General features: G+C 41.5%; 1 protein-coding gene across 1 annotated transcript in view; it reads left to right on the forward strand.

The window, feature by feature from the left end:
• Nucleotides 1-7018: 7018 nt before the first annotated feature.
• The window catches only part of spn-E (tudor domain containing 9 protein spindle E), a 79410-nt gene continuing 69959 nt past the window's right edge, over nt 7019-16469 (forward strand). The window contains exons 1-3 of the mRNA XM_080275164.1: nt 7019-7099; nt 11653-11808; nt 13187-13378. Of these exons, the coding sequence (XP_080131290.1) occupies nt 7019-7099; nt 11653-11808; nt 13187-13378 (429 nt within the window). The remainder of the gene's footprint in view (nt 7100-11652; nt 11809-13186; nt 13379-16469) is intronic.

Consider the following 16469-nt stretch of genomic DNA (forward strand, 5'->3'; position numbering starts at 1 on the left):
CAAACACTGACCTAGGCTTCTATTTTTGTAGTAAAAATATCTTAGAAATTTGTCTTTTGCGACTTATAAGGGTAGCTACAACCATAGAGGGTAGTTATATGTAATTATTATATAATTGATAATCATAAACGATGTAACAACGTAGACGGTAAGTTACGAGTATAGCCACGTAGGAAAACGGAGTGCGGTATCGTGGTACGAAGAAAGTCAGGTACTGCATCGTATCAAACCGAAGTTTTACCACGTACAGGTCCTGTAATCCTGCGTCTACTGTCAGTTTTCAGGGGCGAGGTGAAAGCGTTTGTAATGTAAGTGGGTGACTGATGAGGCAGTGAATCTGATAGTGTAAGCAACCATCAAACACATCGCGATTTTCAGCTGTTGGGTCACAGGCTCCGCGGGCCTTCATTAAAAGGCGGTAGCTTTCGTTAACTATATTCAGTGCTAAGCTGATCTCTTAAGCTGAATAACCTCCCGGGGAAGAAGGGGAGAGGCAAAATACTCCCCAGTATCCCTGCTTGTCGTAAGAGGCGACTGAAAGGGGCTTTTTGTATCCATTCTTTCTTCTTATCCTCCTCTGCTCTTAAATCCCAGTGTTTCTTCTTGACTTTGTTTTACCTCTGCGCCTACAGTGCCATATAGCCATAGTATGGCTGGATGCTGATTTTGTATTATTCCTTAAGCTGAATAAAACCGTTTGGTAGTTGCATTAATTACAGTAACGATATCCAACAATAGGAGTGAAGGTATGAGGAACTCAAGTGGGTATTATTTTACAAGTGGACAATATGCAGGTCAGGAATTTTAGCACCATTAAGGTATAGTACATTCCCAAAGGATCATAATGGACCCCCATAACCCCATTTGGAAATTGATATTTTCAGAGATAATGAATTTAATTTAAAATTCCAAATAATACCTTGGGTCTTCCACTTGTAAAAATTTACCCTCAAGTGCGGAATCATTCCCAACTCGGTCCTACCCCAGTCCTTTGCTGGTTACCATGCTTGTAATAACCATGGAATATTTTTAGTCCAGTGTCGAACTGCAAGATACACGGTAGTGATGGCATATGCCATTGAAATTACTAAAGTATTACTTGGAAAAATCATAACCAAGGAGGAATGATCTTAATTTGCATACCCGATAATTTTGGATTTATGATCGTAGACTTGATACCTAAGTGTTCGCTTCACAACTTCGCCATGCATAAATTCTGTTTAGTTTATTGGACATTGTATCCGATCTCTTATGAATATTTAGGCCTGCATATTATTTATTATTAACATAAAGTGTTGTACTGACACTCCTTGCAGTATCTGCAATTTAATATTTTGTAAATTCAAGCATTTAACATCAAGATTCATGCATGTGTATTAAAGGGACAGTCCTGCATAGGAGTAAAGTCCAAGCTTGTTTTCATGTACTGTACATTCTTTAATTCAGTTGATGGAAGGGATGGTAAAATAAATCATAAAACATATACCAAATGATGATCAGGTAAGATTGTATTTGAACTTCTGAGTGAGAAAATTGATGTCAGAAGCCTAACTTTTTCAGTCCAATGGTATACGGTAACTAGCTTTATCCTTGTTACTGTATCAGACGATTTTACAGTTCAGAACACTCATACTGAAGGGGGCTAATGAAGGCTGTATCATCATCCAGTTCAGTCTCCCCAGAGGTGAACAAACTCGTCAAAATAAAGAATAAAATTATTTACATCCTCGGTGTGAAGTACAATACTGTAGTTTAATCAAGCTCATTTAGCAGCACACGCTCTAGGCTGACTTGTAATTGTCTTTTTTTTTTTTTTTTTTTTTTTTTTCCTCTCAATGTATAAATCAAGTTGGGTCTGGTTAGTACTTGGATGGGTGACCGCCTGGGAACCCCAGATGCTGTTGGCATAACGTTCTCCCTACGTGTCAAGTGGGGTTGGTGGAGGATTAGTGCCCCTCCCTGTAAAACAATTAACTCTAAGCCCTTGGCCACCCCGTTTGGGATACATGGCATCTGGCAATGAATGAATGAATGAACATCATATGAATCAAATATTGCACCTCAAAACCTTGATTAATGGCCACAATGGTTCTGTAGTCATGGCGTATGACTCCGAGGTTGTCATTATCGTACCCTGGCAACCTATCTATCTATCTATCTATCTATTGCCAGACGCTTCAGTCCCGTTTGGGGTGGCCACAAACAAATCGCCTCCAAGTCGCCCTGTCCCCCGCCATTTCACTCCCCTGCTCCCAACTCACACCCCCCTCTCTCATATACTTCTCCACCCCATCTCTCCATCTCATCCTCGGCCTCCCCCTCCCTCTTTCCCCCTCCACCTCACTCACATACACTCTCTTCGTCAGTCTTTCACCCTCCATCCTCTCTGCATGGCCAAACCACCTCAGTGTGTTCCTCATAACGCAACCTGCCATTGAAAAATAATCCAGTTTCGTATCATTATACACGAATCACATTATGCACGAATGTATTACAGTATACACGAATATTATTATACACCAACATATTATACACAGATCACGTGGCTCATACACGAAATCAAACACACTTTTGAATGATAGGTTGCCAGGGCATGATAATAACAACCTTAGAGTTAGGCGCTGCGACTATTGTAAGTGAACTGTAAGCAAATCCGCCTGCACTGAGAGCTAGCGAAAAGTGAGATACTAGGTTTTATCCCATCCTGGAGATGGTTGCCAGTGACGTGTGGAAACAAATGTCAGGTACCGGTATTTGGGAAATATTAAATTTCAGAAAACCTGGGCAATGACAAGCATCAAGAAATCACTACTCTTACTCAGAAACATGATACAAATGTAGGTATGAAAACCAATTCCACTGAGTTCATTAGTACTGTAATATAACGAAATGACTGTGTGTCAGGGGTTGCCGGATGGAAGCCCAATATATGCATATGCAAAATAGCCAGTCAAAAATATTCATTTGTGGGTGTGATATTTTTTATCAAGTATTTTAGTGACTTTAGTGGTCTGTGGTTTTGCCAACTCTTGTAAGTTTACCCAAACATGTGTAGTAGTCACAATAGTTATGATACTTTTTTTTAGCACAGGACTGAGTTTGGCTCACCAGCTAGGGAGCAGAATCCACTCTCATTGATCCAGAGATTATCTAACCTCTGTGGAATGAAGAGCTCGTATAGAAGAAGAAGAAGAAAAAAAAAAGGGTAAATGGCAGCTTCTAAATAAATACTCATACAAGTTACATCCATCATAAAAAGATGCATGATTTTTTAGCATTTTTCTGTGTTCCATTATTACCTCTTACTGTTTGGGCTATTATTAGAAAGTCTGTAAAACCCGAGGAGAGTTCTGTCATCATAAGATATGAGGATTGTTCCAAAAAGTTCAGCATTTTCCATACAGTTTGTGGCTACAGTACTGTAATTTGGGGTGGCTAGCAAATCAGGAATCAGATTCATTACCAAATTTGTGATCAGCCTCTTTTGCAGCTTAAGTTTGGTTTTCTGAGGCAGTCACTCCACTTCCTGCATCACATGTGTGTCAGGAAGATCCAGGCATCTTCACTGCCAATACTGTACTGTATATCCTTTTTACCTTAACATTTCAGAATTTCATTCCTTTTAGCTTATACCACATAGTGGCAGAACAAGGCAAGCTATTGTTCTGCATGTCTTCACAGCACCTCTTTGTGACTGGCATCTTATTCTTGTATCAGTCCATTATTACAACTCTGCACTCATGATGGAAAGATGGGATTTTAGGTTGTTATTGAAAAACGAGTAGGTAGTCTTCCCTCTTTGTGAGCCACAGGAAGGGTTCATAAGGGCTCCTTGTCAGTTACAGCCCTTAACCCAACACTAACCCTGTATTATCATTGGTTAACCCATGGATTGCAAGCCACAGCTCAGGCTGGGAAGCGTCGGTTGCGAGCCACAGCTCAGGCTGTGCTGGTCGTGCATCACCACTAACTAGTTTCTCCACCCCTGTGCAAACTTATGCATGGCGCTACGCAAAGACGGAGAGGGAGATATACACTCAATCCTCATAAATCGCATGTTCATAAATCACAGATTCGTAAATCACGGCTAAGTGGCCATCAAACTGCCGCCAACCTTTAATCACTGGTAAGTCACGAAAATCGTGGACCTAAGCACCCAAGTGGGCCATTTCCGAGGAGAACCGTAAACTGTGGCATTCAAACTGAAAATCGCGACCCAACAACCAATCACCATGCGTCCTTGGTGGCAAGTGTGCATACTAATGCCGCCATGTTGTTGTAGTTCTTGTCCCGCCAGTCCGTGCACTACAGACCGTCGCTGTGGAGTACGAGAGCTAACTGCCTTTTTTGTGCAACTTCCCCCCTGCCTCCTACCTGCCATGGCCCCTCCCGACCCCCCGATGAAGCGCTCTGAGCAGTATGGCATCAAGAAGTTGCCGCCATTGTCGTACAGTCAACGTTTGGAGCTCATTCGTCGTGTTGAGAAGGGAGAGAAGTTTTCAAAGCTGGCGATAGAGTTTGGGAAGAATGAGTGCTGAGAGAGTCTAAGTTCATCCCAACAGCACCCCATTCCATTCACTTACGCAATTTCGTCATAGGATTAAGGTGAGATCCCTTAACATTGCTTATTTCTATTTAATACGTGCACTGAATATTCCAAAATATGTATGTTTGTGTTTGGTGGTACCCAGAGCGGTGTAGGTAGGGTGCTCTGGGGGCAGGTTGGCCGAAGTCCAGACCCAAATTAATTTTTCACATAAGAATTATTATTCATAAATCATGGAATTCGTAAATCACGGCAGTGGTCCAGACCCAAATTGCCGCGATGTATGAGGATTGAGTGTATATATATATTTTTTTTACACCAGATGATGTCCTGGATGTTTATCTTCAAGTTTATAATTAAAAAAAAAAAAAAATCATTTTTTCACTACTCCCCTATGCAGTCTTATGCATAGCCCTATGCAAAGATGGAAAGAGATTTTTTTATTTTTTTTAACCAGATGCTGGTGATACCCTGGATGTTTATCAAGTTTATAATAAAACCTTTTTTTTTTTTTTTTTCCCACGCCACTGGGTGGGATAAAAAAAGGAATTGCGTAATCCACAGGTTAAGGAGGCTCAGTAGCACGTCTTCCATACTACTTTACTCCTGTATATGACACATTAATACAGTATTTGTCGGTACCTTCTTACCAACCTATTAACTTGCTTGCTTGCTTACTGACTTGTATGGTATGTATGCAATTGTTGTCAGTAATGAAAGACAGACAGCAAAAAAAAATAAGGTGTGTTATGCCAAATAAATCTCTAAGAAAATGTGAGGGAGTTTCTTCAGCTGAGGAAAATACGGGCCTATGAACCGAGAATGATTTGTTTTTGCTGGAAGGACAAGAAGAGCATAAATTCTTCTCATGTCTTTTTCTTGCTGCAAAAATTGTTACAAAGAAAATTATTATGAATATTTTTCATTTTCCAGCAATAATACGAAAAAATGCAATCTTCACATTCCTAGTTCTTCCTGCAAAACCTGTCTCAATACAGTATATGATAGGACTAAATATTTTTTAAAATTCATCTGCAGGTCAGTAGGTAGCAATGAAACTTTAACAGCCAGTTTTTATGTGATTGCCTTTGGAAGAAAAATGGGCACTGGTATGGTACTTTTTTTTTTTTTTTTTTTTTTTTGTTGGGGGCACTCATGATCTACTCACTTGATGAAGTGCAGCTATAGGTGTCTTTCCCTTTCTTTTTCCTTCCTTCCTCTTCTGTCCATCTTTCCTTCATTCTTTCCTCTTCCTTCTGCCTACAGGTGACTTTACACTTCCTCTTCTGTGTTTCCTTCATTCTTTCCTCTTCCTTCTGCCTATGGGTGACTCTTCACTGAGTGACAAGCCAAATGGTTTCCTGTAGGCTACACCAGGAAACCATTTACTATGCTGGGTGGTAACCATATAACCAAATTTTGGCACCTGGTGGTTAGTGGGTAAACAAGGCGCTCCAATCAGATTGAGCCTGTGTTTGTTTATATCCAAGGAATGGTTGGGGTTTATTGCTTACGTAATGGCACTCAGGGATGAATGAGGCTGGTCACTCTCATCTGAAATGTCAGAAGCAACTTGCCTAGCCCCAGGCTGCTACGTTCCTTATGGGGCAGCATAGGATTGGATGATGTATAGATTTTTTTTTTTTTTTTTTTTTTTTTTTTTTACAATTGGAAGAGGAGGAGGATTCTCACTTTTCTGTTGTAAATGCTTCATATAGTGCTAGCACAATATTTACCTTAGAAAATGGGGAGGTGGCAGCTTTTCCAGTTTGTAGCACTCTGGTATTGTATATTACATTGAATTTAAGTTATTGTAGGTTAGATTTTGTAACTGGGAGCCTGGGCAGTGTTCACAAAAAACCAGGTGCACCCTATGCTGTACTATACCAAGATGACTACATATAGGTTTAGTGTTGTATGCCTGTACACTTCAGCTTAAAATGTCCCCAGTTAGGATTCTTAAACCAAGCTCTAAACTCATCTGATTAACAGCAATGGCAAAAGTTTAAGTATGGGTACATCATTGTTCTGGTGGTTAATCTGTTTCATCCAGTGATGTATAGTACATTACTTTGATCTTTTTTCCTATTATTTCCAGATTATTCTATTCACTTTAGGGGAGACACCCTTTTATGAAGAGGTTGAATTAGTCCATCTAATCTCATCATTTTGAAAAGTTTTTCCAAAGAAGAATAAAACTGAAGATGACAATAATAAAATGTATATGCTAGAAAGCACTCAAAGAGCGCATACCTCTGCCAGTGCCAGATCGGGATTCGCCCCCAAATTTAATAATTTAAGTTCATTGAGAAATTTTGAAGATACAGTATTGTGTGGACAAACAAACAGACAAACAAGTGAATACATAACCTGCTCCAACTTTGTTGGCAGAGGTAAAAATAAGTTCATCAGTTTGAAGGGGCTACCAAAGCCTGATCCACTACTGTGTCTTCATCTGTTGTCTGTTTGCAGATGTCGCAAGGAGGCAGGCGCAAGTTTACCGGCAGTGCGCAAGATTACTTGGACTGGTTCAAGGGCGTGGAGTTTGAGAAGGTGTGTAGACTCTAGATTTACTGTATAATGTGACTAGACATGAATTAACACATCACAGCCTTGTGACCCAATAACTGCAGGTATTCCTTGTTATGAGTCAGGAATGTGGTCCAGAATATCTCAGTGATTTCCATTTGACTTATACTGTCAGTTGGGGAATAGGAAAATGAGTTTTATGTAGTAGTGGAACTGTAGTAGGTGCCTTTACTGTAATGTACTCTGAACCTGCCTGCAATTAGAAAAAAAAAAGAAAAAAAAGTGACATAACAAGGACTTTTAGTATCATGACCAAACACATCCAAGCCCGTAGTGCTGTAGTATGTTTATTGTAACCTGAAATAGATCCCTAACCACTTTCAGCTCAGTTGATGGCAGAATGTAGGCAGATGGAGTAGTTGATTTGACTAGTAACCAAGGAGATTCATACCTCATGATTAACCCTCCGTGTGCTGGCAGACTTTGGACCTTCATGGAAATATGGCACTTTTTTTTTTTTTTTTCTACATAGGTTAGAAACGATGAGAAAACATGGAGAACAACCATAAAAGTACTCACAGAAGCCATTTAGGTTGATTTTGAGGTTGATTCTCCCTGAGCAGGCGGCTGAAAACTTTGGAGTAACGCCCATAGACTTCACCACTTGCTGCCACCACAGAGTGAGAGGAGACAGAAGCTCTGCACTTTGTTCATCGGTAACTATGCTATTCAAGCCAAGGACACTCTTGTTGGGTATATAGATGATATAGGAAGTGTCCCCAAGCATAGTTATATACTGTACATTGGCATACTATGACAAGCAAGTGAGTGAGTTGGATTGCCCATATAATGTTCGTAATAGTTCTTATTCTACGTTTCTGAGGTAGAAAGTCTGTGCCAACACTTATTATACTGTACATTGTACAGTATTTGTTTTCCACATAACTTATAATTCTTTTCATAGTTTACGCACTCTTGATGTTTTTTTTCGCACACTCACCACACTACCGTTCTCTTTTCTCGCACGGCAAGATATTCGTGCCGTGTCATTTCACTTAGTATATTTTCTCTCGCACTTAACACATTACCTTTCTCTTTTTTTCAGACAGCAAAATATTCACACCACGTCCTTTCACTTGGTATATTTTCTCACACACACACACACACACACACACACATATAACTTATTTTACTTCACTTACTATTGTAATATCACTAACACTATTTCTTATTACACTTATGAGATAATTATCATTACATATTATTTAGTTATATATTTTTTACTTGCGTCTTTTATCGCACACACCACGTGGTTCAGAAGTGGAATAGGGTGTGGTATTCTTTGAAGCAGAGTGTAAGGCACTACCCCGTATCCCACTCCACACACTGGTAACGCGTGTCCTTTCACTGTTTTCTTGGCCATACTGTGCTGTGTTGGCACACGTGACACCTGCGTTGGGGATTCCTCTTTGCACCTGGCGCCGTCACTACCTCTGGGAAGTGATGTTCGGTGAGGTGAAGGGGATTTTCTCCGCCAACTGAACGTTTTCTTGGGGCACGATCACAGCCATGGGTGCCAATCAGCTCCCTGCACAGCTCCCTTATGAAGTCCTCAAAAGTGTTGCTGGATCCTGTGGTGTGGCCATAGAGGAGGTGAGCATTCAAAACTGCTACATCCAGCAGGTGAAAGAACAGTTTCTTGTACCACTACATTGTGGGCCTGGCACACTCGATGCGCAATATCATTGCATCCGACTGGTCAGCCTGACATGCACTGATATTGTAATCAGTCACAGCCTCAGGCTTCCAGATGTGCACACGTCTTTCACTGCAGTAATCGATGGTCTTTGTGATATGCATCAGGGGGCAATGAACCGTTGAAAGGAGGTTTACCTCGCAGTTGCGGTGCCAGGGAGTGACGAGGATATTATTAGCTTGAGAAAACTCTACCTCCTTCCTTTCCAGTTTCCTGCCCACCTGTACCATGTGCTGTCTGGTTTTCTTCACTGTATTGCAGAAGCGAGTCTCTTGCTGCTGCAAATACCAAGTAAGAAGAGGGATAGTGTACCAGTTGTCCAGGTACAGGATGTGCCCACGATGAAGGTACAGCTGCATCATTGTTTTCACAACTGCACCAGACAAACTGATAGTCCTGTCCTCTGTAATTTCCATCTGTGCACTGGTGTACGGGACTATGTCCTGCATATACCCGGTCCTGCAGTCACACGACGAAAATTTTGAACCCAGAGCTTTGTCTTTTGCTTGGGATATATTGCCTGAAGGCAATGTTCCCCCTCCATAGCACAAGACTCATATATGACCAGGGCTTTGTAAGGAGAGAAAGAGGATGAGAATCGCGCCCTCAGGTGATCAAACACTAGGCGAATTCAGCGTATCCTGTCGGTGTTGCCAACGTTGCTAGGGTCCTCATTATCATAAAAATGGAGCCAGCTGAGAGTGTACTGGAATCTGTTTCTTCCCATAACTCTTCCAAAGAAGGATGTTGACATAAAGGGGTCCACAGTCCAGAATGAAGGTAACTGATTCTTTTTATTGTCAGTCCCATCAATAGAACTAACGCCAGGAACAGGTACATCTCATCAGCAGGTATGTCGACATCAAACAGCGAGATATGGGGTGTTTGTGGGGCTGTGCTACAGCAGAATGCTGCATACGTGTTCAAAAGTATGCAGATTCTGAGACTTAACTCATTAGTGAAGAAGTTTCTGAAGAAATCAATCCTCCTAGAGGATTGATTCAACTTGGGAACAATACAGCCTGCAGTGTCCCCACGAGTAAATGGTTGGTGAATGGGAACAAAATTGCTCTCATCCTCCCACTCCCACGACACTTCATCCTCTGCTTCACCATCTCCACTACCATCCCCTTCGTCAGGCTGGGGAGAAAAACCAGAGGTCACCTGGGGAATATTTCCTTCCTCCTCACCTTCCTCCTTAGTATCACCTTTTTTCCCCCTAACATTTCCTTTTCCTTTCCTCTTCCCCATTCCTTTCATCCCCACACTGCCAATACAGTATTGAAGGAGGAAGCACTAAAATGAGGTGGGGAATTTCCATGGGGAAGGTCACGTGTGCCAGAGGTGCTGGGCTGAGGTGACTCAGGCCTTTGTGAAGTTGGTGGCGGCGTGCTCCTCCGCATCCCATGTAAGTAAAACATTGCACTGCTCACCTTGTATTTTTTAGTTTGTAAATCCTTCCTGGCCTTTGGCCCTTTACGGGGGGATCCCACCCACTTTGGCAGAGTGTATTTAGCACAAGGATCCTCCTGATACTCATCGTCACTAGAGGAATTGTCATACGATTGAGGGCGACGGGGGGTGTTGGGAGGGGGTGGTGATGGTGGTGCCGACCGGGAGGACAACAACGTCACTTACATGCATTTCGCCTTCCTGGGGAATGGTACTTCTTCTTGATTCAGAGTCAGGCTGAATGTAATCCCTGTTAGCCACATCATCATCTAATAGGGAATCGCTTTCCCCATCAAAGGGCACCTCAAGGAGAGAGTCAATCTCGTGCTGGGCTTGGGCACGATGTGCCATGATCCTCACTCACTCAGAGTCAAAATCAGACTGACATGGTGAGCTTCCACACGGGCCCAGGTGTGTGGTGATGACTCATACCTGGCGTGTGAGGTCTAGAGATGCGCGGGAATATCCCCACTGATTTTTTGGCGTGTAATTTGAATGTTCGAATTTTGGCAGATGTATGTGGTAGGTGGGGGCGCTCACCATCCACTCATTCAATGTAGTGCTGCTCTCAGGTGTCTGCCCTGTCCTCTCCTCCATCCTTCTTTCCTTCCATCTTCTTCTATCTTTCTTTCCTTCATTCTTTGCTCGTCCTTCTACCTACGGGTGACTTTACACTCCCTCTTCTGTCTTTCATTCCTTCATTCTTTCCTTTTCCTTCTGCCTATGGGTGACTCTACACTGAATGACAAGCCAAATAGTTTCCTGTACACCAGGAAACTATTTACTACGCTGGGTGGTAACCATATAACGAAATTTTGGCACCTGGTGGTTAGTGGGTAAACATGGCGCTCCAATCGGATTGAACCGGTGAAGGTTTATATCCAAGGGGTAGTTGAGGTTCATTGCTCACGTAATGCCACTCAGGGATGAGTGAGGCTGGTCACTCTCATCTTAAATGTCAGGACCAACTTGCCTAGCTCCGGGCTTCTGTGCTCCTCATGGGGCAGCATAGAATTGGATGATGGATGGAGCCACCATAATGAAGGCATCTCTCCTTAGTATTAAAACATGAGTTGAAAGGTTATAATAAGGAGTGGCATTAGTTTCCATCTTTGGCAACAGTACCTTTTTTGAAGTACGTGGACAGAAATAGAGATAAATTCTTTCATTCATTTTTACAGTTGCATTACCAGTATTACACAAGAAAATAAATGCCAGGTATATATGCAGTGAGCTTTTCTCACCAAAAGTTCTGTAAGCATTATCATCAACACCAACACCATCATAATCATTGTCATTGTAATTGTAATCATCATCATCATCATCACATCATGCTGACCTTTACTAGTCTCCGTGAACGCTTCCCCAGGTATTCCTCCCAGCCAGCCAGACTGATGGTGAAGGCCTTCCTCCTGTCGGGGATGTAGAGCCTTTCCGACCCCCGCCCCTTCCTGAGTACCTGCGGAGGGAGCAAGGCCAGGAATATGCCCACAAGTACCAGGAGGAGTTCATGAAGGATATGGAGGTGACTTGGAGTTAAAGGCTGATTTTAGGGTTCATTGGTTCTGCCTCAATGATTTTGTCAAAGAGGTCAAAAATTATCAAATTTCATAGTACTGTATAAGCAGATAACAGGTACCTAAGACTAAACTGAGTATACAGGTACACATAGGGTTTTATCTTCGAGCTCTGAGGATATATTGGGAGGAGTATTTGCCAGAGGATTGTGACCACGTGTACAAAACTCACTGATTTAAAGTGCTGTCCCTGGTTCATCCTCAGTGTAAGAAGAAAATCCATAGATATTAAGGAGAGAACAGAATGGATGGTAAAGTTTAACAAGAATTTTAATGCCAAACAACTCAGTGTTACAAAATGTTTCTTGCATAATGTATGAAACAGGAACAGAAGTAGTGAGAACTGCCTCTACCATGATTGGAGGGTCGGTAAAACATCAGGGAGCCAAACAGGGAAAATGTATGAGAGGAGTTTATCATTTACCATGTAAAGACTAGGAATGGTCATATGTAGGAGAAGTAATTTGAGGAAATGAAAAAACAATAAGTGAGAATAGATATGATAAGAAATTCAGTCTGAATAATGCAGTTGCTAAACATAAGTGGGAGAATGACCATAGAATAAACTAGGTACAGTATGCAAATGAAGGTATTTATAATCTACTTGTTTTGAGAAGTTTAATAACTTTAACAAAAAATTTTTTTTTTTTTTTTTTTTTTTTTTTAAATAATGATAAGCAAAACCATTGGCATTCTTGTTAAGTACTGTAGTAGGAAGCTAGACTAGGTCAGTTACATCATATCTTAAACATTTTTGTTTTTGTTATTTTTGTCACTGGTACCCCAGGTCTGAACAATTTAAATCACTTGTGGCTACCAGTGTGTGTCCCACCTTAAGAAGCCAGCATGGCAAAATGTCGAAGAAAATGGGTCCTTTCTCTGCACTTGGTGTTTTTCTACATAGAAGGGAAGTTGCCATGTATGGGGATGAGTTTGGCAGTAATGTGGGTGTCATGTGGGAAGAGGAAGGAGTTAGGAAGATTTTAGTGGGAAATAAGTAAGGAATAAGGAATAAATGTAACTGAAATATGAAAAGAAAAGATGAAGGAGCTAAGAAGGTGACTGTATCATGAAAAAAGGAAGTAGCTGAAAAAGAAAGATGTCAACTTAATGGCATCAGCAATTTCTCCATCTTTGTTGTTGTTTCTTCAGGATAATATTTATTATTTTTACCCCAGACTTTAATCATGTTACCCCAGGCTAATCTTTATTGCCTTTACCTCAGGTGTATCTTTGTTATTCCAGGCTTATCTTTTTTGTTACCTCTTGCTCATCTTTCACTACACAGCACATTGGTTACAACTCTCACTTCTGTTATCATAACAGCTGGCACAACGCTCTGGTCGAAGAATACAAACCACCCGATCAACGGGCCTCATGGATATCGAGGAAGACACAGCCACAAGAGCACCCAGTGATGATGATGATGATGTTCAGAAAACGCAAGTCTATCTTCACTATGACTTCACCAATCATCGTATCGAATCCACGCTGCCCGTTTTTGATGCTAAGAAGGAGGTGGGAGTTTGTTGGTCTTGATTTGTGGTAGGTGGGGGCACTCACCATCCAAGCACTCAAGTGCTGCTGTCGGGTGTCTGCCCTTTCCTCTCTTCCATCCTTCTTTCCTTCTCTCCTCTTCTGTCGTTCTTTCCTTCATTCTTTCCCTGTCCTGCCTACGGGTGACATTACAGTCCCACTTCTGTCTTTCTTTCCTTCATTCTTTCCTCTTCTTTCTGCCTGTGGGTGACTCTACACTGAGTGACAAGCCAAATGGTTTCCTGTACACCAGGAAACCATTTACTATGCTGGGTTGTAACCATATAACCAAATTTTTGGCGCTTGGTGGTATAGTGGGTAATTATTGCGCTCCAGTCGGATTGAGCCGGTGAAGGTTTATATCCAAGGGGTGGTTGGGGTTGATTGCTCATGCAAAGCCATTCAGGGATGAGTGAGGCTGGTCACTGTCATCTTAAATGTCGGGACCAACTTGCCTAGCCCCGGGCTCCTATGCTCCTCATGGGGCAATGAAGGATTGGATGTTGGATGGATAAAATTGATAGATCTGTCTATCTCTCTGTCGCCAGATGCCTTAATCCTGTTAGGGGTGACCACAAACTAATCGCTTCCATGTTGCCTGGTCCCTGCCATTTCACTACCCTGCTCCTAGCTCACACATCCCTCTCATATACCTCTCCACTCCGTTACTGCATCGCATCCTGAGCCTTTCCCTCCCTCTCCCCCCTCCACCTCACTCACATACATTCTCCTCATTAGTCTCTCGCTCTCCATCCCCTCCACATGGCCAAACCATCTCAATGTGTTTCTCCAAACGCTTCCTATCACATCCACACCACAACGCTCCTTCACTTCCTCATTTGCCAGTCTCTCCATGTAATTCCACATGCTCCTCTCAGATAACTTATTTCCATTGCTGTTACTCTTGATTTGTGTCCTTCCAACTAGGTTGAAGCTTCACTTCCATACGTTAGAGTTGGTATCACAATACTGTCATGCAGCTACTTTTTTACTTCCATCCTCACTTCCTTATTTCTTATCACTGCTTTCAAAGAACCAGCAACCTTTCTTCCTTGTTGTATCCTTTCAAGCGCTTCACCCTCTAAACTTCCATCCTTACTTGTCACCCTACCCAAGTGCGTAAATGCGCTCACATTTTCCATTTCCTCATCATCCATCCTCACTGTACAACCAATGACTTCATTTCTCTCGAAGACCATAACTTTACTCTTCCCTACATTTGCCATTAGATTCCATTTCTTACACACTCTTCCAAACTCATTCACCAAGCCTTGCAGTTCCCCTTTTTTTTTTTTTAACTAAAACATACTGCATTATCTGCAGATAACAGTACAGGGCCCTTCCCCACATTCACCTTTAGATTCCATTTCTTACACACTCTTCCAGACTCATTCACCAAGACTTGCAGTTCCCCTTCGTTTTCACTTAAACATACAGTATTATCTGCAGATAACAGTACGGTACAGGGAATTTCCAAACGTTACCCTTTCTCATTAAAGCTGCTCCAGCATCCACAGCCCTACCTTTTTTATAACCCCATCCATGTACAGATTGAACAACCATAGAGTCATAGCACATCCCTGTTTCAGTCCAACATTCAAATAGGAAAATTCACCCAATTCACCATCCACACAATGCAGCCATAGCCCCCTTATACATACTCTTCATGGTATTTAACAACTTCCCATTTATTCCATATATTAATAATATTTTCCTCATTCCTTATGTATCCACCCTGTCATATGCTTTCTCCGCATCCATGAAGGCTGCATACAACTTCTTTTCCATCTCTAGAAACTTTTCCACTAAAGACCGAAGAATGAATATCTGATCTTCGCAACCTCTTCCCTTCCTAAAACCTCCCTCTTCTTCACCAACTAATTCTGCTGTTAAATCCCTAACTCTGTCAATAAGTATCCTACCATATGCTTTTCCTTTTACACTAAGAAGACAAATGCCCGTATTATTACAACACACTTCTTTTTCCCCTTTTCCTTTGTACAGGGGAATAATTGTACATGAGTTTATATCCTCCGGGACTCTACCTTCCTCCCAGGCCATTCTACACATCTTCTTTATCCATCCTACTACTACCTCTCCCCCATGCTTCAGCATTTCACCACACACCCCATCAGTTCCTGGGGCTTTCCCCATTTTGACTTTCTTCATTGCTTCCACTACTTCCGTCCTGCTGATTTCTTCCTCTCTTCTCACCTCCCTCCTTCTCCCAGCCATTCCTCAGCCATTTATACTGGTAATACTTTCATTCTCTAAGTTTAACAGTTCCATGAAGTGTTCTCTCCATCTCCTCACTTTTTCTCCCTTCTCTACTAGCAATCTACTATTTTTATCTTTCACTCCTTGACTACTTTATCACCCTGCCAAACTGTACCTCTTTCTGGGACATTTTCTTACAATCCCTCAATTTTACATTCAAATCCCTTCCAAGTAATAGAATACATTACTAGGGAACTTTCTGAGTGCTTAGTCATCCCCAACTTGGTCTTTCGCCAATCCTTTGCAGGTTACCATGTTTGTAATTGTTGTGGAGTATTTGTACTCCCATGTTGAACTGTGAGGTATAGTAATGGTATATTTCATTTAAATTATTAAAATATTACTTAGAAAAATCGTAATCAATAGGAAAGATATAAATTTGTTTAATTTTATGATTACCCTCATAACCTTGCTACTCAAATGTCAGCCCTTACCAACTTTGCCTTTCATAAATATTGGTTAAGTTAGTGGACATCACAGCTGATATCTTGTATAGATTAAGGCTTGCTTATTATTCAGAATTAACATTAATCTTTGTACTGACAGTCCTTTTGTTATCTAAATTTTAATATTTTGTAAATTTAAGCCTTTAACATATTGCTCAGAGACTCATGCATGTACATTCGAAGGACTGTCCTGAATAGAACAGCCCATGCTTGTTTACCAAAGTACATGAGCCAAGATTGTTCCCTCTGTCCTTAGTTAATATTTGAGAAGATGTATGAACTACAGTAATCACTTGCATATCTGAGCTTCAGTAATTGGGCCAAAGGAAGGTCAGAAAATGCAAAAAATT

This window comes from Coenobita brevimanus, chromosome 60 (assembly GCF_032717465.1).
Source record: "Coenobita brevimanus isolate Jiangsu-jjx chromosome 60, ASM3271746v2, whole genome shotgun sequence".
Taxonomy (NCBI): domain Eukaryota; kingdom Metazoa; phylum Arthropoda; class Malacostraca; order Decapoda; family Coenobitidae; genus Coenobita; species Coenobita brevimanus.